Genomic DNA, 26,785 nt, shown 5'->3' with positions numbered 1-26,785 from the left:
TGGGGTCAAGGGACCCCCATGGCTCCTTTTGGGGCTTCCAGGGGTCCTCAGCAAAATGAGGAATAGTTTAATTTCACTTTAGAAATTTATGTGAGTCTAAAGTATCATTTTAACATTTTGTTTTAATCTCACCTCACTGAATCTTATTTGTTAGTGTTCAAGTCTAAACAATTTAACACAAACCGTGATATCTCATCATATCAGGGACACTGTAGGGCAAAATCAGGTTGTGTAGCTTAATGGAACCACCAACCTGGGTGTCAAGAACATAAGAACATTAGAAAAATCCATCAATGATTGTGGGTAGACGGTGTTCTGAATACATCTGAACACATTTCCTACAATGACAAGCTGGTGTGTATACAGTTTTCAGTAAAACTGACAGCTCTGTCACTGAGACATCACACTTCAGCAGAGTGATGCTATCCGTTCTACAGCTTTACCACTATCAAGTTGTTGTGTTTTTTCCCTCAAGGATTGCAATGTCCACAGAAATGCGCTAAGATAATTAAAATAACGGCAGTATGAACCTTGGACATACTGAATCGGAGTGGTTTCTTAAGCCAGTGGGCTAAAAAACTACTATGTGCAACAGAAGAAAAAAAGAACTTCTTAATGTAATTCCTACACTGTTTATTTAAGCTCTCCATTAAGAGGCAACTATAAGCAGGCTAATGTTATTACAGGAAAACTGCCAAAGTTAAATGTTCCCTCAATGATGCAACGATGCTTGTTATTTACAGTTAAAAATGATGTGCTGTTTTCAACATACAACAGTCAAGCAACTCAGTTATGTGGACACAACTTGCCTTTCTGCTTTAACATCACTCATGATGCATTATCTAATTACAAGACTACATGGACAGTGAATCAAAACTGATTCATACTCCTTATCAAGACTTTGACTTGTCCAAGTGAAGTTGTGAAGAAAGATGAAAGATGGTCAATTAGTGCTTCATTAATACAGAATACTAATCCAGACCAATTAGCATCACCAAGACAGCAGAGAACATTGAACAACACCTCTCTGTTTTACGGGCCTTCATCTGTCTGTTGCTAGTAATGTAATTAATTAGAAAGTGCTTCTTTAATTTGACACATTACTGCCGATTAACACACACATATACACATGCACATACAAATTTCGCTCAAAACGTCACTCTTGTGACAGGTCAGAGTGTGTGATAAAGCTGAAGGCATGCAAGACTTCTGACTGGCAGGTGCTGCTGGCATGGTAACAGACAGGCAGACACGCAATCTCAGCTGAGCAGTTTCCTGCTTTCAGCTGCCTGACCTCCAAACAGCCCAGACAACAAGAGCCTCAGGACATGGTAAGCTAATCGAAAAAACAACAAAGACTGAACTAAGCTACTTTTTTCGTAGTGCCTCCAAATAATAGGATTATGCAACAATTCCCATCACAGTTATTTGAGGTTATTTAGAGGAAGGGGAAAAGGAAACTCCAGGTAGGAAATCCAGCTGTTGTATCTAAGCTCTTGTGAGCAAAGGGAAACATTCTGTATTTAGTGTTACAGACACTTAAATTTAGCATTTGACATGGCTTAGGGCAGAATGGTGTAGATTTAGGACCAGATTTAAGTTTCAGACAATTTAGGAATAAATGCACTTCCTCAGACATGCTAAATTGCATTACTATCTGAATTGTATTTCTAATACTCAGGCAAATCCAGCAAAATTCTGGAGGGTGGTAAAATCCTCCAGAAATAAATCACCTATCTTGGTGCTCTTGCACATTAAACTGGAAAACTATATTATGAGAAAGATGAAATATGTAAAGCCTTAAGCAATCACTTTGTAGCTGCTCGGTATTCATTTCATTCTATTTTTCACAACTCTTAAATGGACAGGTACTCTTTCACCTGCCACCTTTGCTAATGTAGATTCTCAATGAACAGTTGATTTCCCTGCTTTTTCTCTTCACACTCTGACTGATAAAACTACCTTGAAGACCCTACTATCCATTGATGCAAAGAAATAAACCGGTGAAGATGGCCTGAATCCATTTTTTCAAATTTCCACTCCTTTAATCTAGAGACAGGTACCATGTATTTTCATTTTTTCCATTTTGTCACATTTTGTTTCGTATTATTCCTAATGTTTGGAAGGCATGTTCTTCCATTACACAAAGGAGTAAGCCATTCTGATGTCACTATCATCCTATTTCCAAATTACTCTGGCAAAACAAAAAATCTCCAGGCTCTTGGGGGTGCATGGGGGTGCAGTTGTTAGCACTGTCGCCTCACAGCAAGGAGGTCCTAGGTTCGATTCCCAGCTGGCCAGCCAGGGTCCTTTCTGTATGGAGTTTGTGTGTTCTCCCCGTGTCTGCGTGGGTTTCCACTGGGAGCTGCAGTTTTCTCCCACAGTCCAAAGACAAGCAAGATAGGTGAATTGGAGATACTAAATTGCCCCTGGGTGCTTGTTTGCCTGTGATGGACTGGTGAGCAGTCCAGGGTGTTTCCCCTGCCTTCTGCCCAATGAGCACTGGGATAGGCTCCAGCACCCCCCATGACCCTTGCGAGGATAAGCAGCTCAGAAAATGAATGAATGAAAAAAAAAAAAAAAAACAAAACAAAACAAAAAACCTCCAGGATCTTTAGTCAATGACCAAATTCATTTTTACTGTCTTTGCATTCTGTGCTGAGCACCCATCTTTGGCTTTAGACCAAAGCGCAGCACTATTCTGCTGCCTCACTGGTCATTGATGACATATCTTTAGTCTGTGCTCTGGATGAAAACCAACATTGTGCTATTCATATCAATGGTATTATGTCTGCTTTTTTTTTTCTTTTTTTTTTTTTTTTTAAATCATTGCTGGCGACAATTTTATACTGCTCTTCTCGTTATGTACAAACAGCTATTGACAATCTTCAGCTTTCATTCAATGCCCTGCAGGAGGAATTGATAAGTCAATCAAAAGCTTGAAGATGACACTTTTTGTCTGTACAGGAACAAGGTTTGCTTCACTAAAACCTGTAGAAAGAGAACTGTGGAAGCAGTTTTCTTTCAGTCCTGGATTACAGTGATATTATCTATAGGCATGCAGATGTCACTACTTTAAAGCACCTTGATATATCATTCTGCCCTTCGATTTATCACAAGGGATAGCTATGACACCCACTGCTGCACCTTATATGAAGCACAGAAGCAAGCAGACCCACAGCACGTACTGTGAATTCATGTTATTAAACATCCATGAGTGAGCTTCTTCTGCTCGCTGATGCTCTGGAAAATTTCCCACCACTGCTACGGTCTAGCGCAAGGCAGTTCACCTGAACACGATCAATTTGTATAGAGTTGTATTCACTGTGCCCCACCATTCACGTGTGGTTGTAGTTTTCCTCCCTTCTCTACCATCCCCTCACACAAGGATTTTCTTAAAAAAAAAAAAAAAAAACTGAACTCATAATGCTGCTTCACACCAACAATGTTAGCGTAACTAAGAAATTCTTTGATTTTTTTTTCCAAACACACATCAACTACTAAACATCCATGAGTGGGTGAGGGGAGGATTGACCTGAATTTGCCATGCATAGTCCACGGCAGCAGTATTGTATGCATCATGGGAAAAAGCAGGTTGGCCTTTGCTCTCCACATGCACTTGCACACCTTTATTTTTAAAGCCCTTATTCATAGATCACCTCCCTATATTAGTTCACTGCTACAAAGGAACTCTGGTCTTTACCAAACACGCTCTCAGGAATTCCTTCACCTCCGTGTGCCATAAAGCTGGGCAAAACAGCTTTTAGAGTCTGTGCGCCTCATATAAGGAACTTTCTTAACTCTACTTCGAAAACTGATCTTTTACCCTCACTATATGAATTTAAGAATATGATTTTAAATCGTTTTGCATGTGAAGGTAAGTGCTTGTTTGTGAATGCTTGTTTTATTCTATTGCCAACATTTCCTCTTCTAACCAACTTGTTGTTCTACTTTCTACAAGTTGTCTTGTTGTAATCTAGGCTAGAGTGTAAATGAGAGTCTCTCCTTCAGTGTTCTCCTTGATGATGATGATGATGAATACTGCGGCAGGTTTGTGATACTACTGAGGTCCTTGTGGTCAGTACCTGGAGGGAGACTGGCTCTCTTCCTCTTCTTGCTGTTTTCAGCAGCGTTGTCCAGGGGAGGACACTCTGACACCAGTGGCCCACTGGAACTGTTGAACTGGAGAGGCTCGTTGTTGGTCGCTGGGTCAAAGGGCAGAGTGTTGAGTCCTGACAGACAGACAGCAAAAAGCAGGAAACCACATTAGTAGATGACATGCAGTGGCTCTAAGCCCAGAGGGAGAAGACTGCTCACAACAAAAAGGGAAAGCAATAGGAGAATGCAGTAATGCAGTGCTATGGCACCAAAATTAATCAAGGCCAAAGTCGCAGATCGTGATTCTCATGTTCAGTTCTTGGAAGATTCACACTACTGGTAAATACAGTCTGTTCAGTGAAGACTTCCAACACTGGCAACCCTGATGAACAGTGGTGAGGGTTTAATATGGTCCAGTTCAAGAGAAAATCCAAAATCCTTACATTAAAATTCATAAGAGCAGTTTTCTTACAAACACTTTCATGGATAAATACAATGTTACAGACAGCCTGGCTAATAAGCCTTTGTTGAAAAACCTTGGACAGACAAGAAACCTGGGACTTGCAAGTACTTGCATCAATTGACAGATGGACATCTATTCTTAGCTGGTGTTTTTTTTCTGTCCAGAACACTTCTTAACCTCAGAGAAGGAAATGCCTGATTTACACAAGCATGCATTATATTTTACACAGAGTTTTACACTGACATAAAAATAGGTTTGCATGCACAGGTACACAAACAGGTAGCTCTTCTTTCTATGTTAAGGTCAACCCTGTGTTAAGGTGGAAATGCTGATAGGTGTCTGCCACTAGCCACTTCATGGAATCTTACATCCAAACACAAATTTCAGAAAAAAGTCAACACACACATATATCCACAGATTTTAGTGCTCAAAATCTAAAAAAAAAAAAAAAAAAAAAAAAAAAAAAAACATGAGCAAATGCAAAAACCCACTTTAATTTGAGCACCGATCTTGATTCTCTGAGTAAAATTCAATCTTTTATATGTAGTTGGGAAAATTTATACAACAAGTCCATGAAGACAGGGCTTTCTTTGACATCTCTGTTTTGCTTTCAGTTCTCCTCCAATGACAGAATCAACAGTCATGTCATGAGACAATAAGAACACTTGTATCCATAAATGGAAACAAAAATTATGTGGAGATTGCGCCTGAAGCCCAGAAAATGATAAACAAATTAACTTGTGTTTCCTGTCTAATGTATCAAATCCTCTCTGCTCCTTAGCTTAAGAGTTGTGTATCTGTTTACAATTCAGAGCAGGGTCTTAGAGAAACTGGGTCTGCATTCATGAAAAATTCATGACACTTGTTTGTGCTCAGATTTGTTTTTCCTCTGTGGAACAAGAGATCAGAAACCCTTACATGTCTGTGGCTCTATATGAAGTCCCAAGAAACCCTGTCAATTAGTATCAAACTGAGACGATGCTCAGAACTTTATCATCCAATCTCGCCTTATTTTTAAATAGCGCTTACCCATGTTATTGCCTAATTATTTGCAATATAGGGGTTTTCAATGTTGTCTGGATTTTTTTTAATATGTCTTTCATTAAGAAATACAGAACACTGTTATACGCCAACATGAAATACAATTTAAGAGGAGGAAGAGTTGAATTGAGGTGTGTGCTGCTGCATTTCCTTGTTCCCTAATAAGACAAGCCCAGGCCAAATGAGCTTATAGATTTCTGTGTCAACTATGTCTTCACTCTTTGTTGATTCCATTGATTCCATTCCATCAAGGAAGAAAGAAAGAAAGAATTTTTTTTTTTTTATCCAGGTGAGGCAGTACATTCTATCTTTAATTTCTCCAATGTGAAGGATGCCGAGTTTCTTTTTACAAAAACATAATAGTGCTACAGTGCAAACAGTAACACATGTAGGCTACTGCAGTGCAACCTGACTGAAAATGTTACCATGGTTTAATTTTGATCCATGAGAGGGATGTTTTTTCTGTTTCTTTCTTTCTTTCTTTCTTTATTATTATTATTATTGCCTTTAGGTTTTCTTTTTCAACACTATAAGCATTTTTATTTAAAACTATAACCACCTCCACTTTTTTGCTTCTTCCTTTCAGACCTGAACAGAGCACAAAAATGACAGCCAGCAAAGTAAACAATGAAATAATAAAAATGAGCAATGCTAAAAAAGTTACCAGATGGACTATTATACCTGAGATGTTGTGATAGGTTCAGTTCCTGCTATGTGAAGTCAAGTTAAAACTAGTGTAACTAAACTATAGTATGAGTGGTACTGTGTTGACAAGACAGGTTCTAACTTTTGGGTTCAACTGTTAGAGAATTTGTTGTGTGTGTGTCTCTCTCTCTCTTTGTGTATGTGTGTGTGTTGGGGCTGAGTGAAATGGTTAACAAAATCACATTGCAGAAAAAAAAAAAAAGCTATTAACATTATGGTCTGATTTTTGCAGGGGTCTGTACAAAAAAAAAAAACCTTCAAAAACCTACTTCATTTACAACAATGTCTTGTCCCATATTTTACCTTAATCTAAATAAATAAATAAATAAATAAATAAATAAATAAATAAAAATAACAGCAATAATAGCAATCCTCCAAGGTGCAAGCACACCTGGCTTTTAAAGGGAATGCACTCTGATTGGTTTATAGCATGTTAGTCCCAAAACACACCTATGATTTATTAAGAGACTAAGTACAACCCTTGTGAACCATACACCTGGCAAAAGGACCCTTTTTATGCTGTTAAAATAGCAAAAATGGACTTGAAGACTCCCTAGATGCACTTGTGCGATGCTCCTCAGACCATGCGATTAGATTGTTAGAACAGCCATAGTAGTGGCCATAGTAAAACCCAATAATATTGTTTATGTATCCAGAAGACTCAGTGATTCAATGTGGAGTAATATTGCAGTTACAGTTAACAGTTACAGTCAAATTGGGAAAAAAAGATGGGTTAGATACTTCCACCGCTCCGCCCACTTTCCAACTCAGTTCCTTAAGAGGAGCTCTGCTATGATCATGCACTGCCTCTGTGCAGCAACTGTGTCATTTTAAAGAGCTTCATAAATGAAAGTGATTTGATTGCTAAAACTTATTAAACTGATATTTCAAAATTGAGTCCAATTTAATCTCGATAATTAACACTGTTTTATCACTAAGTACTTGCGGACACACACATTCTCTCTCTGTCTCTATCTCACACACACTCACACACTCATACACACACACATTCTATTTTTATGTAAGCATATTTCCATGATAATTAGATGCACTCATTCAGCCCCAGTCATCAAGGTTCCCTGCATGCGAAGAGATGCTGGATAAACAATGTGGCTATAACCAGAGGACAAACTGTCTCAGAGCTGAGGCAACAGTCTCGTCTAAAATCCAGACAACTCATCCAGGGAAATAAGGTCTGAAAATACATTAAGCCTGGATGTGGGAGATTTGTTAGATTTAGAACGAGGGGACTGTCTATTCTCTGCTGACTCAGTCTAAATACATCCTCAGCTGGGTTCACACACCCACACATAACCACACACACAGATGGACACATTCGTTTATTCAGCCCCTACTCTGTCCATCATCATGTATCTGTGAAGGTTTTTCAACATGTTCTTGGACTATCAATAGTCTGTGGTGAGAAATACAACCATTACTCTGCCTGTATAATGGCGACTTTACTGTTACCATTAAACATTTACAGCTTACATTTACAGAAGACAGTCACTTAGTCAAAGGGATCACGGCTCCCTTGACAAACTGGCCAGGATACCGTGGAGTACTGCTGAACTTCAGCAGCCAAGTGTGTTTTCCCCTTACCCTAAGGTCAGGGCAAGCAACGAACTCTTTTGTTTACCGGTCACAGAGGCTGGGTTCATCCCAAAATTCCACAAGTTTATCCACCCCACTGAATTTCAGAGTAGAGTAGGACCTCAAAATGATGGCTGGTTTGGGCTGGCAAAGTGGCTGATTTAGTGATAAAACTCACCAGACACAGCCTAAATGTATTAGCATTTGCCTGGAGGCTTAGGTTTTAATTCTCCACCTTGCTTGGGATTGTTTGGTTAGTTGCTATTATCCCCTAAAGCAGAAAACAAGAAAGAGGAAATTTGCTCTACTCTTTCATGGGTGATGAACACTGATGAGGTAGAGCTCCATGGAGAAAGGTAAAATTGGTGATTTTGACAGCTTCAGTACTTTTTTCTTTTTTGTTTTTGGATGCCTTATGTGGGTCTCGATAGCACTAAAATGAAATATACTAAAATATACACTAAAATATACAATTCAACTCCAACTAATAGTTCAAATAAGCATTCTACTGAGCATTCCTGCCTAAGTGGAACTGCCCTTGGCCACACATTGTTATTTCATCACACATCAGGAGCTTGGTGCTATTGTTTTGAGCTTTCAAAGGGAGATATTGGTATTCAAAAACAGCGATTGGACTGTTATGACCTGTAGGAGTGACATATGTTGAATTAAAACAGTGATACTCGCTTTTGGGGTGAAAAGCGAAACTGTTTGCAAGCATGCCTGTGTGTATAGCTACTTGTGTATTGAGAATATCTTTGCTGTGTCATTGCCCGTGTTTGCTGTGCAACTCGGATCTGCAGCCTGATGGATGGTGTGTTTCAGATCCAACATCTGGCCAGAGGGAGGGAGATGTCAGTGAAAATCACTCCCCAGGGCAGGCAGAAACTAAGTGCAAGGAGGCTGGGTGGAGACAGGAAGCTCTGGGCACGAGGGCACTGGGGTAAATGAAGGAAGGGAAAACGCTGAACTAAGTGACCTACATTAAGTTATACGGCTTGAGGGCAGGACAGAAGAAACATCATAAATGAAACAAGGTTCAGCTTACATAAAAGATGCATTAACAAGATGCCCCATTAATGGTAGAGTGAGCCAAGAAAAGACACAACCATTAGGATACACTATGAGAGTCAGTGGGTCATTAAATCGCCTTCATCTAAATGCCTTGGACCTAAAACCTACTAATGCATCTATAGCATGGATTTCCCTGGAGAATGTGGGGTAATGTGTGCTGAATATGATAGCCCACACTATCAGTAATACAAGTCAATAATACAGTCACTCAACCGGCAAAACTACGTTAGCTGAAAAGGCCACCAACTGGGACCATAGCAAAATAGGGAAAAGACAAAGTCTAAAGAAAGTATGTAATAATATATCTTAAACCTGACGGACTGAAAGGAACAGTAGTACTTTGATAGAGAAATTCACACGCTGTTTGAGTATACAGGCCTAAAAAAAAATAGAAATCCTGGCTCTCTGTTGCTGTGTGCTATGGCTTGTTGGCATTTTAACAGATCTTCTCACTGGTGCATTAGTGAGCAATTTGAAAACTGATGCTCACAATACTTGAAAAGCATTTTAGTTTGTATACAGGGTATGAAATTCATGTCTTACATGGCTTGTGGATGCTGCAAGATCCACACGATTCTGTGGTAAAAACTGATAGAAAAACAAGCAATCATATGAGAAGTAAAAAAAAAAAAAAAAAAAAAATCAACATCATAAAGTATGTCCATCTCTTTTCTGGAAGCCTCCCAGACTCCCACAAGGAGTCCCACAAGAATCTAAACCAAAACAGTTCTGTCTCCATTCAGCAGCATTGATTCAGACCACACAGTGGAGCGGCAGTGATTTCAATTGTGCTGTACAGCAGAAAACAACAGCCTAAGTCAGTTACACCAATCATGGAACACTGAGATAACAAAGTCTGTCACAACACACAAACACCAGCGTAGCTATGAGCGAGAAACTCTGCTGTTTGTTTTGTTTTCTCTGAGAGGAATGTCAGAGTCTAACTTCAGACCATACAATGTATCACGCAGTTTAAATTACTGTGCAAATAAACCAATCTGATGCCAATCAAGTGGGTCTCTCTTCATTCTGGGGTCCCTCTGTTTCTCTTAAAAGGCTTGTTAGCATTTAGCTGACCCTCTTATCCTTACAAATGCACATATAGGGATTCAATGTCTTGCTAGAGGACGCATTGGCTGTTATGGGGATCAAACCTGTGACCTCTCAGTTTTAAGGTGGTGTCTTTAAAGCAACACTGAACCTCGGTAGTGCCGGGTTGAGTCCACATGGTGGTTAAATCTCCTCAATAGTTCGTCCATGCTCCACTGGAGAAATGAAAGAAAAATTACAGTATTTCTATTTCTCTATTCCACAGCATAGAAAAACAGCAGAAAAATAATACTTTTAGCACATAAATGAACAGCATGTGGATTATGCTAGTACAAAAAAACAAGGTTCCCAGAACACATTTTTTGTAATTACAATTATTTCTGAAGTTTCATGCAGATGCTACCTGCAAGATCTAGTTTCCAGTTCAAATAAATAAAAAAGAGGCATTTAATTTCCTCAAAAATTTGGTACCTGGACTTGTAATTTTTAATACTGACATAACATGCTGTTTTGCTGTTGGTTTATGTGCTAAAAGGGTTATTTTGGGGCCTATTTTGCCACACTATGGAAATGACTGTAGAGATAGAAATACAATATCCTGGGTTAGCGGCTGAGGGGAGCACGGAGCAACTAATGAAGTTATTTCACCACCATGTGGACTTATCACGCTCAGGTAACTATACAACTCAAACCTCCACCAAAGTTCATTTTTGCTTAAAGCACTGGGTCACACTGTGCTAAAATGATCCTCATAGTAACATTATTCTAATAGGCTCCTATAGTCCTTACCCTCACTCAACAGTGAATAAACCGTGTGGTATGAATGGGGCAGAACAGACCGTGAGGATATGTGCATCTGTGCAGCGCTGTTTGAAAGGATGTGCCAAAATGGGAGCATGACATTAGCAGTGAACCATTAATCTGCTAGCACTGAAAAATATACAAAAAAACCACAGAGATGAGTGTGTTCATTCATCTGGGGAAGACAAAGGGCCAGACAGTGACACACAACATTATCATATCACTGAATTCATAAGTAAATTTGTTTGTCTTCGACTCCACTTTCCACTCCATTTCTGAACCGGGGCTGTCTGCCCACAAAGTCTGTTTCAGCTTCAGAGATTTATCCCATCAAATAGACCTAATGGCTGAGCACATTCACCTATCAGACAAGGGCTGAAAAAGATGTAGTGCTGCCGCCACACCCATCTAACGAAAACACACTCAAAGCATAAGAGAAGCACCGTGGCATTACAGAGGACTAGTGAATATTCCTCAAGCAATCCCTGTCCTTTTCAATCTTGAATCTTCAACATAAAAACTCTTCTTTGAAACTGGTTCTAGGGACAGAGATAATGATGCAGTCTTATGTCAACCTTTGCCTACAGACAGACAAAATTTGCAGCCTTAAGAAACTGCAAAGGGAAATAAAACAGATAAAAAGAGCAGTTAATGCTAAATTGCAAGGCGGAGGCTCTATATTTATAACCCATCTGGCAAACAGACACGGCGCAACTAAAACACATACAAAAACAGGTCCAAAGGCACACAGGCCTTCATATGAACAAAAGACCAATTCAATTTTACAAGGTTGTGGGGTTGCGGTTAGTCTTCCCTATTGAATTAATGCTGTAAAATGAACACATTTATTCATGATAATCACTTTAAGTTCAGCAGAAAGAACAAGGCGCAAGAAATCCCAAGGCTGCTGTCCGAACACACATGAAGCCAGGGGTTCCTTGTTTTTATTCTTCCTGTCCAAATGGCTTACCATTACTATTATGTACAGTCCCTTTCTGTCTAAACCCACTTCAGATCATCATCTAAACCCCAACATGCTTTACTGATTAATACACAAAAACTCAGCAATATAGTGCAAAGTGCAAACACCAGCAAACAGACTGGAAGAATTTTGTGACTTGAATGAAACATTGCACAGCCAGACAAATTAGCCCTCCTCCCTTCTTCTCAAATGAAACATTCATCAGTAGATGTTTGTGGGGTGCAGAAAAAAAACCCTTTCTGTCTGGATTTGGCCTGCAGAAATCACTCCCTCTGTCAGCTGCTTCCTATCCAGCGAACAAAAGCTTCTAATGATGGATTATAAGGGAAACAAGAGAGGTCACATTTTCTACTCCCAATATACTGATACAGGTCAAAAGTCACAGTCTGATACCACTCAGAATCGTGCTGCATTGCAACCACTTCACTAACACAAGATCAATAAATAATTCCAGGCTGCTATGGGTCACAGTCAAGTGAAACGGCTCTGTGTCGTGTGTGGTGACAGTTGGCAAGTCAACCTACAAGATCCAAAATTAGCCTTCAGTCACCTGAAAGGTTACTGATCAAAACATGTCACAAGATCCCCATGAGGTGTTGCTGGAAAAGTTCCTGTACAGATAAGTCACCACAATGATGTGAGATGTTGCTCTATTCGTGGCCTGGAGCGTCTGTCAGAACAACAGAACATGTTTTGGCCCAGGACCACGGGCACCAGCACCACACTACCTAAAAAAGGCAGCTGACTGTGTGGTGATGAATGACCTTAGCAGATGAATAAACAAGGTGTCTGACTGATCTAGCTTAGTGATGGAAGGTAAAACATGCCAAGCCGCTGCAGTATTCTCATGAGGGCATTAGCTTGGCTTATCAATTACTGTATATTTATAGCAAAGATCAAGAGTGAGACGTTTAAACAAAAGGCAGTAGATTTGAGTGCAAGGGACCCGATACCCCTTTATTACCAACTTCATTGTCCAACAGGCTATTCTTACTCGTTTAATAAAGAAAACGGGTCGTTGAGAGCATCTGACTGTGTTTACTAAGCTTGTGAATGCTTTAAAGGGAAAGCAGAGCCTGATTTGATTTGCCGTTTTAGCCACACTGTGAAGGTTAACAAGAAGCAAATTCGGCGCAGTCAGTCAGCAGTGCGCTATCAACCTTTACCAAAGTTCATAGCAGGAACAGGCAACAATGGAGAGCCAACAAGCATGCAAATTTTCATTACAACCAGACCAAACCAAGTGATTTCACTGATCAGGAAACCTTCAAACAAAGAAGAACGAGATCAGTGAAATTAGCTTGGGTCGTCTTTGTTGGAATGACAACCTGAGACTCCTCACAAAGAAAACACACATTTTATTGATTTGGCTCAAACAAGAGTTTACAAATTTTTATTTATTTACAAAATTTTTATTTATGCACAACTATAGACTAATATGCACACATATTTAAATATGTGCACAAATTTTATGTGCACATTTTAAATATGTGCACGAATTCTATTTGCACAGACACAAATCTTTTGACAGCAACCTTACCCCATATTTGGAGGGAAAGGGGAGAAAACAAACATATTTTTACATCAAAATAACGCACTGATGCTGAGTTTGATGCGTCCAGGTGAAGCATACTAGTTGTGCATTCTGGAGTCAACAACAAGCACACCCAAACATCCAGTTAAGTTTTGTTTTCAACCCAGTCTGCACGAAGATGTGCAACATTAGCGGTGTGTTTTCTGATGCAAAAAAAGGTGTGCAAAAAGTCACACGATGCACAAAAAGGATTATCTCTGCATAACTAAAACGGACGCTAAAACCAGCAGGCTAGATGCTTCACTGGCTGTTGCTGCGTTCTGTTAGTTTAGCAAACATGCCATCAAGGACACAAAAGGTTGACATGGACTATAGAATTTTTCAAGATGGAAAAAGCAATTATTTTCTTCTGGAATGTAAATGGCAAACCTGTGTGCTATATATTTGTTACATTTCTCTCTGCTTTATGTAATTCTACATTATGTGTTATTTTCATGAGCCAGTTTCTCATAAACTGATTCATTTAAAATTACAAATTAGAATGTTGCCTAAAATATCCCTGTGCCGACTGAGGTCATATTGACGTTATCAAAAATTAACCCGGCCCCCTGAAGTCTCATTTGAACGGATGCAGCCCACTACCTAATATGAGTCTAACACTCCTGCTGTAGTCTCTGTAGACATTTACACAAACAAATTTCCTAAAATTACATCTATTTTTTTATTGAGCCATATCCATTCATTCATTTTAGATGCCACATCTTAATTAGGGATGCACAGTGTAGGAGACTATCCCACTGCTCACTGGGCAGAAGGCAGGGAAACACCCTGGACAGGTCACCAGTCCATCGCAGGGCAGACACTCAGACAGACACATTCACGCCAACATTCACAAGTAGGAGCAATTCGGTATCTCCAATTCACCTGACTTGCATGTCTTTGCACTGTGGGAGGAAACCGGAGCACCTGGTGGGAACCCACGCAGGCGTGGCACCTGACCAGCTAGTCTCAAATCAAACCCAAGACCTTCTTCCTGTGAGATGACAGCACTAACCACTGTGTCACCGTGCCTTATCCAATTAATAAAATTCAGCAAGAGCTGTACAGTACCAGTATGTATGTTTTCAAGTTCTGTGTTTTTATGAAAGTTTAACTCTCTAGTTTGAATCTTCAAACCTTAACTGCAAATTTCTCTCACAGTCTTTTTCATGCATTCAGGAAAAAAAAAAAAAAAAAAAAAAAAAAAAACCTTTACATCAACGCTACAAATACACTGGGTGACTATTCTTTTCTTGTTCCAGTTCATCAGTAAAGGTCTTCAGCCAGGTGAAGCAAGACATCTGCTTTCATTCTCTGAGAGCGCAATAGAAACAATTACAATGGCAGTTCAGTGATGAAAGACAGGGACAGGCCGAGCATCCGAACAAGTGTCTCAAGTATGTGTGGTCAGGCAGTCTTGCTGAAAATGTGCAATAACATGAAGGCTTAGAGAACACACGCTATCCTGAGAGTGGTGGCCACGGCGACGCTGTTGACCCTGCTGACCTGTATCCACTAGCAGTGGTAGTGGCAGCTGTGGTTCAGTTTGACTGTTTCCATGGAGACCCGATAAATGCTAAGGAATTGAAGATCTAAGTGAACTGTCAGCTCTGTTTTTTCCACAAAAGAAGAGGAAGAGGAAAGATCACAGCCACCATACATGAAACAATCACAATCTCTCCACCGTACACTGGTTTGTATCTCTTCCAAACACAAACGTACACACACTCTGGCACATCTGATGCACTGAGGTTGGACACTGTGAGGAAAAACATATTAAAAGCAATAAGAGGGTCCTCAACCTATAATGTAATGATGTTCTGAAGAGCATTTTGTAGTGTTCTTTTAGTGAAAGGTCAACTGGAGATTTTATGCCACTGAAGAATGAGGGAGCAGAGGCTGTGGTGAATGTAATTCTTGGGATAAGACTGCTACTTCTACGAAGATTAAGGGGGAGTCTAATAAGGCAAAAGAATCAAATCTTTCACTCTCATTCACTTAGAGAAGTTGCTTATGTGCCATCAAATAGCCTAAAATGGTGCAAACATTAAGGTTTACCTTGTATGAACTCTTGCTTAGAACTCTTTGGAGGTTGGCCAAATGCTATTGCTTCAAAGTTTGAGAAATCACATCCTTATAAATGGGGAAACTCTGGTATTTGTGTCAAAGACTCTAATTCATCTCACCAAGCTTGATGAAAACATTCAAGTGGAAAAAAATGAACATAAAAAATAAATAAATAAATAAATATAAACAAAACATTTTTGACAGACGAATACACTCAGTCTAGCTCTTGTAAAGGTGTTGTTCCAAAGCACCAAATACTTTGAACCAAAGTTTTAACATCATTCTTTAAAAGATTTTAATACATGGACATAGTGTACACATTTATGGCTGTAGACACAGTTGCTTCCAGCACCAGCATAAATTCTGGTTGCTTCATGAGTCTCAGGAGAAAGGCTCACACTTTGGTCCGAGGTTATGACATAGTTGTGAGGGAAATACAGAGCAAAAACCGCTGCAATGACAACTTATCACCAAAGATGTTGTAAAAAATCAAAAACAAAAATCAGATATATTCAGACTTTAAAAAACCTTGAGTTTGGATCTATTGCTCACTGAAATCTGACAAGATCTGGACAGAACGGATTGTTGGCCAGGAGGCATAAAAGAGGAAAATGCAGGGAAAACACTATTTTCCAGTTAGAAATGATTTATGTTTCTAAATGCTGAAAAATAATAATTCTGTTCATCAGGTCTGTGACATTTGTAGCAGCAACAATCACAACTTTTAGTTTTAGAGATGCGTCTCCACAACCATACCAACATGTTAAAGGACAAGTTCACTGTTTTGCAACGTAGGGCCTACTTACAAATTGTCTGGCTTATCCTCAGATGTAGCGACCATCATTCCACAGTTCACTTCAGTTCTGATCCTGACATCGATGTCCTGCAGGATCCGGCTCGGCTATAACAGCTGTCACTTGGGCAATCATAAATAGCTTTGAAAAACAAAAATAATGTTGTTTTTCTGTAACGGGAAGGTCAGTGTATACTCTTGCCAATCTCACAATGTTCTCCTGAAATATATATAAAACAGAACATTTTGTCAGTAGCTATGGGCTCAGAAAGGAGTACTCTTTTGCAACTTGTTTTCGCTACTTCCACGTAGGACTCTACAGGTGGAGCAGACAACATCTAGCTATGTGACAAACATTTACAGTTTGAAAGGTAGCGCTTGGTTTGTGAAATAAAATAGTTTTGATCCAAACGGAGCATTTCTGTTAATTGAATGACTTGTTTGCAAGCCCTTTTTCAGGAGAATATTCTGAGAGTATACACAAGGTTTCCTGTTTTGGAAAAACAAACTTATTTAGTTTTTCAAGGCCATTTATGATTGCCCAGTTGAGCACTGTTACAGCCAAGTGGCAGCCTGCAGCACATCGATATCAGGGTCAATACTGAAGCAACCAGTGAAATGATGGTCTCTACGTCCAAGGATGATGCATGCAAGACAATCTGTAAATAGGACCTAGGTTCCAAAATAGCAAACCTGTCCTTTAGCGTGAATAACCAACATTTTGCATTTTTAAGTAAATGTCAGAGCCACCAATCAAGGTTAATATCGTAAAGAGAAGGTTGAAAAAAAATAATGTTCTTACATTTGGGACTTTAGTAAAGGTTAATCTATTCCCTGCTGTTGATATGACATTTTGAAATGATGCTAACTTTGAAATGTCTCACTGTGCATTTACGAATTTCCGCCTGCATGTGGCATTAACGGAACTGATGACACACACATAGGTCAAAAACCAAAATGCAAAGGCTGTTAATGTGGAGGGAAGGAAAGGTGGCTTCACTTTTCAATACATTTTGGCTCACTCCTAGGAATGTTCATATTTTTCAATATTTCCTGTTTCCCACATGAACAAAGGTTTACAGTAATTGTAGGATGAATAGTAGCACAGTGCTACCAGGCCAAAATCATGTCATCACTATTCATTACATCAGTGACACGAGAAAAAAATTCCACTTCACCCCCCACCCCCCATCCGTCATTCCCGCAGGCCTCAGGGAATTCACGGAAGGTTAATTTATTTAAATCTCCAATCCACTCGGCTCTATTCCATTTAACCAAACTAATGAATCTTTGGTTTGCGGTCTAATCCACTTTTAACTGTCAAAGGTCCATGTCCTTTATGCAATGCTGTGAGCGTGTATGTGTGTAGACAGATAACTTAGCAGTCAATAAGGTCATGCGGGCTCCTTTGGATGCAGCATATGTACTATATGTGTGCGCACACGTCTTCTCTTTGTAGCTAAATATGCATGTAGAATGCCCTTTGAGTACAGCGCCATAACCTTGGACTAATCTAAGAGCTGTTCATGGTGGGAGGCAATAAAGACAAAACATAGGATCCTCCCAAAAGCTTTATTTCTACTGTCCTCAAGGTCCTGTAATGTCTAAGCTGCTGGTCTGAAACACAATTTCCCACCTCCCCTGTCTCTGAAAAGAGTACAGAATGTGGTCATGCTTTTCTGGTCATGATATTGACAATTAGGCTGCTGTACATGGAGATCTTGGCTGCATGGATAAGTATTATATCATAATTACAGAGTGTCATGTCATAGCTATGATTGGCACAGATGCTCTTATGTTAATGATTTTGGAAAGGCTTGCCCTTCAGTTTAATAGTTAGTAAAGCTATTTGCAGTCTGTTGGAGAGACCTTCCAGGCGTTACTGTCAGCACAGTCGCTCCAACACTGGCAGGATAGGTGAGGCATTGTGTGTGTGTGTGTATGTGTGTGTTTGTGTGTGTATTATAACATCCTCCAACGATGAGGTCTGTGAATGGTCATCTCTAAAACATTTGGCTGGCTGGCCGGCTGAATTCTCTATTCTCTGCTGAGTCTATTAGTGCTCTCTCAGATGAGGGGATTCGCTTCAATACATCAGCTTCTGAGACTTCAGACTGGCCCAAATTGATGCAGCGTAAGCTCATTTGAGAGAGGAAAGCACTCTAGAAGTGTGTGTCTCTTTGGGCTTTGACATGCAACCTTTGGCTGACAGAGCACTAATTTACAATGAGCAGCCAAGAGTAACAGCTAGAGAACTGATGCATGGTTCTCTGGAACCTGTCGCAGACAGCTGCCTATTTAAAAGAAAGGTGGATACTGCTGGAGATCTATGGTATCAAGTCATGCCATCTGGATAGGGTAATACTGGTGACTTTCTGCTCTTTTAGGGACACAAATGTATATTACCATCTTTCACACTGTCTGCTTGTCTTACAACCTCGACCTAAGTTTATTGCATCTCTTTTTCTCCTACCACCCCTCTGTCTGAATTCGCCCGATTTTGTCTTTCTCCCTTTTACTCTAATGATAAGTTGCCATAAACCTCCACACTTTCTGTCCCTTTTTCTGATTGTCTGGACTTGACTGATGAAACTTGTTCAGCACCAACAATCTCGAGAGGTAAATACTGTTTTCACAGTATGCTCCTCTATAATTTGCTTAAGACCTTGTGACTTCTTTTTATCCCTCCAAAGGAATGGACAAAAACAGAAGCCATGAGAGATTTATGATGAGCAGCTGCCAGACTCCTACTGACACAAGGTTAAAAAGGTGACAAGATGTATCCAGCGCTAGCATAATGCCATAAGTACAACTTAGTCTTCCAATAATAGTATAGTTTACTGTGTACAGCTGCAGCTCACCGATGTGTCCACATGATGCAGAAAAAAAAATATTAGTCATAAAAAAACAAATCAGTCATGCACTGACTTTTTTCATATTTGCATTGTTTCAGTTTCTACACAATACTGTTAAAACACTGGAGTGAGTTATCTAAGCTGATCAATATCAAAAGACAGAAAATGAAAAGAATTATGAATTTGATAAGCTGAAAGAAAGACACCCACACAAAAAGAAAAGAAAGTAATACTCCAAAAAGGTTAGTAGTTTGTTGAAAATTAAATGATTCTTCAATTAAGAATTTTCCTTACTTTATCTGTCTTCTTCATGTAAGGCTACTTTTTAATAGAGCTGTATATTCCATAAACTGGGTAGACTGAAGGATTGAATAAACCCAGGCAAGCACCTAAAACTTCACATCCTCCATGCACAATGTGTTACAAACCCGAAGCACCTGTTTTCATCCCATTTGGCTTTCCCACAGTACTCTCCTCTTCCAATTTCAATCCTCTTCTGTCTGATCTGAGTACGGTCTTAAATTATGCCTTAGAAGAATGGATCACTCATTCCTCGACAGATTTCACTGTTTTTACTCCAATTTATTGTTTGAAAATGAATGCTGTGCTTGCTGTGCTCTCACTTCTGATGTAGAACTGGAGAGGGCCATGACTTTGCTAAATCCAAATTTGCTAAGTCTAAATTTCTTGTAAAGCTGTGGTTTTTTTTCTTCATGTGGAAATTAGTGATTAGCATTTGTTCTCATGACAAAATAATCACCTAATCTGACAGAACTGAGCCAAAGGAGACAGGTTTGATGTCCAGAATAAACGTGGCATAGATAGCTGCATGTAGAATGAGTACATACACTGGGCATGGCTCAAAATGAGCTGAAAATTGAAGTTAAAATGGATGATTGTACCATTCCATGTTACAGTTGCTGTCATAAGAGGCTAAATTAGAAAATGGCAAAGATCCAAGCAAAAACAAATGTAACTGCATCAAGTCAAATAACATTTCCAAGAAATTCATTTGGCTGACTCATAGTTAGTGTCACAACTTCACAGATTTCTCTGCAAACCACATTTCACTTTGGTTTAAAACGCACGCCTACACCTTGTCAGTACACCTCAGAACATCCCACAGACTCTTCTGAAATTGCTTTTCATTGCGAGTAGAAAAAGCCATATTCCCTTGTGCGTCAATTAATACTTGTGAAGAGTGCTCCTTAGTTGGTTGTACTGTTTATCTTGTACACAAAGCACCCTCTCTCTCTTTCAGAGATGACAATAGGTGTGATTGAATCTGTCTCTAAATGTCTCAGGCCCATGAGTAACAACACAAGAGAAATCCCGGTGCTCTAGATCCAACAGTCCTTTTTCAAAAGACAATGTTTTCTCCTTTGAAGCTATTTCAGGATGTAGTTAACGTACAGGTGTGGAGAGAAGACTTGCCAGATGGCCGCTTGTCATTCTCCATGAGTTGAAGCTCTCCACTCTGGTCCAGAATGCTGAAGACCTCACCATGCAGTCCGATGTTGATCACGATCTACACCGCTAACAGGGACACATATGCTGCCTTGCTAGCCACTGAAAAGCATGGGATAGATATGATTTTTTGCTTCCATTAGTCATAGCTCCTACGTGCTCTGACCTTGTGTGAATGTTTCACCCCCACCTCCCAGTTTTCAGCTGTGAATGCAGGCCAGCAGTTGCAGATTCAGATGTATCAGTGATTATTACCATCAAATATATTAATCTTTGAATTCACTTGTTATTCCTCGCATCAACAGACATTTTTGTCGATTCTGACCATCCTCATTTGTAAACACATGTTGGGCCCTAGGTTTGAAAACAAACAGTGAAACATGCAGCCAGTCGCTGACACAGTGACATTTTTGTGAGGTGCAGCAATGATGTCTCTTAACTGGCACGCGTTTAGTTATTTGCTGACAGACTGTGCACTGAGGTGGGTAAACAGGCACAGTAGTAGGTGTGTTGTTATCAATCCAGTGGTGCACCGCAGTTTTGGTGTCATAGTTGACTGTGATTTGCGCCCACCAACATCTGCCTGCTCACGCCGGGACAACTGTGATATGCACCCACATTTTTTTTTTTAACTGTCACTTAGTTGGTGAAGGTGCACCGAATTACATATCTCTGAAACTGCAAAATTTTTTGTGTTATGCTTGACTGTGTCACTTTGATATGCATCTCCCAGGATGGAAAAAATATTGTAATACATTATTTATTCATACTAACGCACCTGCAGTGGTGGTTAAATGATCATATCAAAAATAGCTGTGTGTCATGCCGTGCAAAGAATAATGAAATCATATCTACATAAATGAATCCTTATTAATGTGCTCAGTGATTGATTAGCTACTTGATTAACTTGATAATACTTGTGGTCAAGGGCAAATAGGTTTGATTTGGAAAGTGGTTGGGACAAATATAATGGGGAAATTTTCATTTCATTTCCTGCAATTCTACATAATACACAACAATACTGAAGTCTGAACATAGTATAGACCAGAAATTACCAGAAAAAACACTATACTTAACTTTAAACATTTGATTTGGAATATAACCAGCGCTGATACAAGCATACAACATCACTTAGCTTTGACTATTTTAAATGCAGAATAATGGCTTGGAAATTAGCAATTAAAAAATGTGAACATTCATGTTGTTTATTCTATTTAAGACTAGAAGGAAAAGTAAGCATAACAAAGTTTTAATATGAAATTACTTTATTCATATACAGATTTATGGAGTAAAGGGACAAAAAGAGTAGAGAAAATGGTCTGTGTCAGTGCCATCTTAGGTCAAGTCATTCCTTCTCACTTTGTCATTCACTCACTCACTCACTCATAATGACATTGGTACTATGTGCCTGGTCGGGGCCAGAGAGGATAATTGATTGGTTAATTCAAAACTTCAAAACCCATTAACAATACTGTATATTAATCTCAATCCTACCACATTCCCAAATACAATAAATTAAAAAATACAATACAATAATTAATCTCTGACCATATTTCTCAATATTGCCATGTCTTAGCAAAGGTTTAGAAAAAGTTTTAAAGACATTTCTGCTTGTCCAAATTACATGACCACGACCACTGTCAAGATTAAAACTGATGCACAGAAAATCTTGCTTTTGTCCCTTTCCCCCCTCATTAAGCATAGACACGTAAACTTTTGGAGCTGTGAGTGCAAAAAAACAATGTTTAGTCACACATGAGAGTGCTAATGGACCCTGTGGCAGATAATGTCAGCACTCATTGTCTGAAGTCTCTGTTGTTCTGTCACTGGAAAATGGGAGGGAAGGTGTTTGTGGCAAAGAGGGTTTTAACGTGCCAGAAGGAATTATTCAGCGAAGCAAGAGGAGCTTTTTCCTGTAATGACCAGGGAGACAAGTCAGGGAGAATCTATTCCAAAGCTGCCACAGTGAAATCTAAGGCATAAATAAAGCAAATAGCCAAAGGAAGGCATAAGAGCACAACACAGCATCTTTGTTGTACTTCAGGGAGGCTGGGAACAGTTGGGGTCACAACAGGTTGTACTAAGTCAAGTAAACACCCACTTAGGAACACAATGATTTATTCGATTTATTCAAATGCTTTGAGTTCCACTAATGCATGCTGAAACTAAGCAGTGAGTCATTTAAAGAGAGAAAGATAGTGACAAAGGGCAAAGTGAGTCACGGTGCAAACTTCACTAGCGAAGTACCACAATGCAAGCACCACAATATGAAAGAGAGGAGCCATTTGTCAAATGCTGAATAGTAAGCTATCATGGCAACAGGGCTAAGAAAAGGCTAAAAACTGTATGTCTTTGAACATGAAGACAATTTGTTTCAACTTTTTAAATTATAGTTATAGGTGCACCAATCTGTAGTATTGTGTTCAGTGCTGATCCGGCCTGCAAGTGGTTGCACCTCAATCAGCAAATGAAGCTGTCCCAATACCAATAATGCAATTCCTTGTGCTTAGGCAGAAGGAATATATACTTTTCCAGTGTGAAAATGCAGAGTGGTGAGTCTTTGACGTCAGTGAAGCAAAATGTCAGCTGTGCCAAATAAAGGTTTCTCTTGCAGTGCTGAAAATGCAGCCTCTTATATTGTGGAGGAGAGGTGAAACAGCTGCATTTTGCCAGACAGAATAATACAAAATGTGAGACCACCTTCACAATTTGTCACCGTCTTTTTTGAAAAACCAACCAAAATAGGAAATGTATTTGTATACGATAGCTTAATAGAATTATTTGAAAAGGCAAGTGTACTTTCAACTTCACTTCACTCCCATTCACTCAGAAATCTTTGCAAGGTGGAGGTCAATAAGGCTTTCATTATGAAGCTTAAAAAAAAAAAAAAAAAAAATCAGAATTCCATTTTTTCCCTCTGAATTCACACTAGTTCAAGTTCACTGTAAAGAACATGCTGCCGTTTGTGAGAAAGACTTTTCTAGACTTTCTGCTCATATCCATTGCTCTACTAAGTAACGGATATTTGTATCAATTCTGGAAAAATTGGTAACAGTGCATCTTTTTTATTACACATGTGCCATCAAGACAATCCATGTGTGCAAGAAATGTTATGTATATATATATATTTTTTTTAATCAACAGTGCCTCACAGTTCACCTTCCAAGAGTGTGTCTACACTGTAATGATGCATATATTCAATAACATCACTAGCAAACAGTAGTTACTCTTGTGCGTCTCTCTGATTCAGAGAGATGCACGTTTATGATTGACTACAGATACCTACCAATAACACTGGTTTGACAAATCAAGCTGAAATGTCATAATGTCCTTACAACTTGCAGCTACTGCTCACAACACTAGACATTTGATGTTAGATCACTACATCACATTTTTGCCTCATCAAAACCTGTCCTCCTCCTGCTCATCTCACTTGCCAACTAGAACTAGAATAGCACATATTTTGTGGGCCCATTATTCTTCATAGTCTGCCGTTTCATTATGCAGAAGCCAAAGCCCCTTTTGTGAAACATAAATCGCACTGGTTGTTCTTAAAACTGGCTGTAAATAACCCGAGGTATTTGCTTGGTTTCTGTGAGAATGTTTTAACTACGTCTCCTTGCAGTTGGCCAAAACTAAGGACAGTGAAAAACAGTCCACTACAAAACACGAAACCCTCAAAGTTTCTGTGATTTATCTCTACGTCATGGAACCAAATGAATTAACAACATAAATAACAACCTAAAACTGAATTAATCAAATCTACAGGCAGAGGATTAGGGAGAACCAGCATTTTTATTTGTATACTGCCAAAGGATTTACCACTCAGATTAATTTATACCAATACTCAGGAGTCTGCAGTCGTTACTTGTCTTGTCCACTGTTCAGTAGCGCATCCTGCCTAGAGAGTGAGCACAGTGGAGTCCACTCTGCAGACATTTCATATGTTGAGACAGTCAGCCTCGGTGTTATTTCTGAAAGCAAGACGAGGTAATCCTCAGCTTTCTCTGTGGCTCTAAATGAGGTATAAACAAAAACAAAGGCTTCCCTCTACAAAACTCACAGGTGAAGTTGGATTCTGAGCTCTTTTAGTTCCCAATCTTCAACTTCACAGAGACTAGAGTACTGAGTACTCTCTGAGCAGCTCTCCTGCTTCTCTTCTCACTCTGACCCAGTGGAGGAGATGTGTGGCACAAATGTGGCATGACAGGCTTGGGCGGTCAGATAACCATCTGCTGGCTCCTTTTAAATCAGTTATACATTCCCAGCTGTTTGCACTTTCCATGCTTTCACTCGGGAGACTGGCTATAGTTGTTTGAGAATTAAAACAAATAACATTAGCCATTACACATTTCTCTGACTCCACTCTGTGGTCAAGTCTTGTTGATCATGAACCATGGCAGTAAATGACCTTTTCAGAGAGTAAGTGGCCTGACCATGGAAGATATCAGAACAATTACAATTAGCTACTTAACAGACTATGCTTATCCAGAAAAAGAAGAGGGAACCAAGCCCAGCAGAGCCAATTCAGCCCACACAAGAGTCCTTAAACATTAATACAATTTCAGTACACAAATAAAAAAATATATTACACTGAATGAAAACATTTATGGTAGCAAACTTTTTACTGTTCTAAGCATGACTCACAGTACAGCATTTCCTTGATTCAATTCTGGACTCACACTAGGGCACTTTAACGAGGCCAGGTCTCCAGGGGTGATGAAAGACATGGTCTATTTTACTTCAATGAAATATAAAATTCATGTTCTTCAGCCAATGCACATGGTTCCCAAAAAAGTAACAAGAGGATATTGTATCGATATTTCTTAACCTAACTCACACAGATTCTCAAATTACTCCAGACAGGTTATACAAGTAGGATGCAATGCACTCCAACTAATGGAAAACAGGATGTGGAGGTCATGAAGGCACGCAGCAAACAGATTTCAAAGCATAGGTTCAATAATGTACATCTGGGCAGTACTGGTGATTTGTGGAGGCATTATAGTAAGATCTGTTACGACTTTTTATTATTAAAGACTGGGCTTACTGAAACTCTGACACAGTCAGACTCAACTGAACACCTCCAAGCCGTCCTTTAACCACCATGTCTCAGAACAGCTGGGAAACAGCCTTGGCTATTTCTGTGTGATGGACCATAGCAGACCCTAATCCTGTCTGTATTACAAGCTGACCCCCAACACCACTGATCTGACCACCACGGTAGACCGTAATAAGACCACTGATGAACAATCACTGATGTCACAATATTGCACCAGGTGTGGGTATGGTGTAATATTTTGGGAAGCAAGGCTATTTATCATCTAGGCACGCTATGATATGCTTAAATAATATATATCAAATATAAAGTGTAAGCCGCTTAGTTTTTATTCACTTGAAAAAGGGCCCCTTGGGAAACATGAAGAACATCTAATGATTGGAGAAACTACTAAAATAAGTGTACTTTTTGAGTCTTTTCAGTCTGACACTAAACCTAATACATCTTAAGCTTAACAAATTCAAAGATTTATGCCTGATATATTATTGGAATATGTTTCTGAGGATTTTCAATGGGGAAGAGGGGACCTTCTAAACTGTAATTTAAGATGCTCATTCTTGGCTGCATGAGTCTGAAATGGCTCCAGAGGAGTTATGATTGTCAATGCAAATGAATGTGGCACTGAATTATGGCAGAGTTCTGCGCTGGTTCTCTTTGTGTCATTTTATGATGGTTATAAACCATGGTCTCCATCTGCTTTAGCACTGTGTGCTGTGTGATTGCAGGCAGCATGTTACTAGAGCACAGCCTTTACCTGTTGGAAACGGTTGAACAATATGGCTGTCTGCTAGACCTGAATTAAATAACCATTTGAAAACAGACTTTTTCTGGAATAATGTCATCTTCTCTGGCAAAGTGTAAGTTTTTTTTAACAGTACAAATTATTTTTACACTTGAAACAACCCAAGGGTAACACATTTGATTTCTCATGCTTGGTTTAGGAAACAAGCCAACTAAACTAGTTATTTTATCATTCAACAAGAAGTCAGACAACATTAACCTGTTTTATTACTTTCGAGGGCAGATGCTTTTGGCCCTTCAGGCGGTTGTAAGAAAAAAAAATGCAGAGGCAGTTGGCATCAGAGCCCTGCTTCTTTATTTAGCAGAGGCACTGGGGCAAAAAGCAAGATAATTAACAGTGACAAAAAGCCATCTAAATAAAGA

General features: G+C 39.4%; 1 protein-coding gene across 2 annotated transcripts in view; it reads right to left on the bottom strand.

Annotated features, from left to right (window-relative positions):
• LOC115366736 (ecto-NOX disulfide-thiol exchanger 2-like) overlaps positions 1–26,785 on the bottom strand; it is a 194,767-nt gene that overhangs the window by 91,212 nt on the left and 76,770 nt on the right. For both annotated transcript variants that reach the window (XM_030062321.1, XM_030062320.1), the window contains one exon: positions 4,086–4,232. In XM_030062321.1, coding sequence (XP_029918181.1) covers positions 4,086–4,232 — 147 coding nt within the window. The remainder of the gene's footprint in view (positions 1–4,085; positions 4,233–26,785) is intronic.

This window comes from Myripristis murdjan, chromosome 10 (genome assembly GCF_902150065.1).
Source record: "Myripristis murdjan chromosome 10, fMyrMur1.1, whole genome shotgun sequence".
NCBI classification, from domain to species: Eukaryota; Metazoa; Chordata; class Actinopteri; order Holocentriformes; family Holocentridae; genus Myripristis; species Myripristis murdjan.
This window is presented reverse-complemented; position numbering and strand designations above follow the sequence as displayed.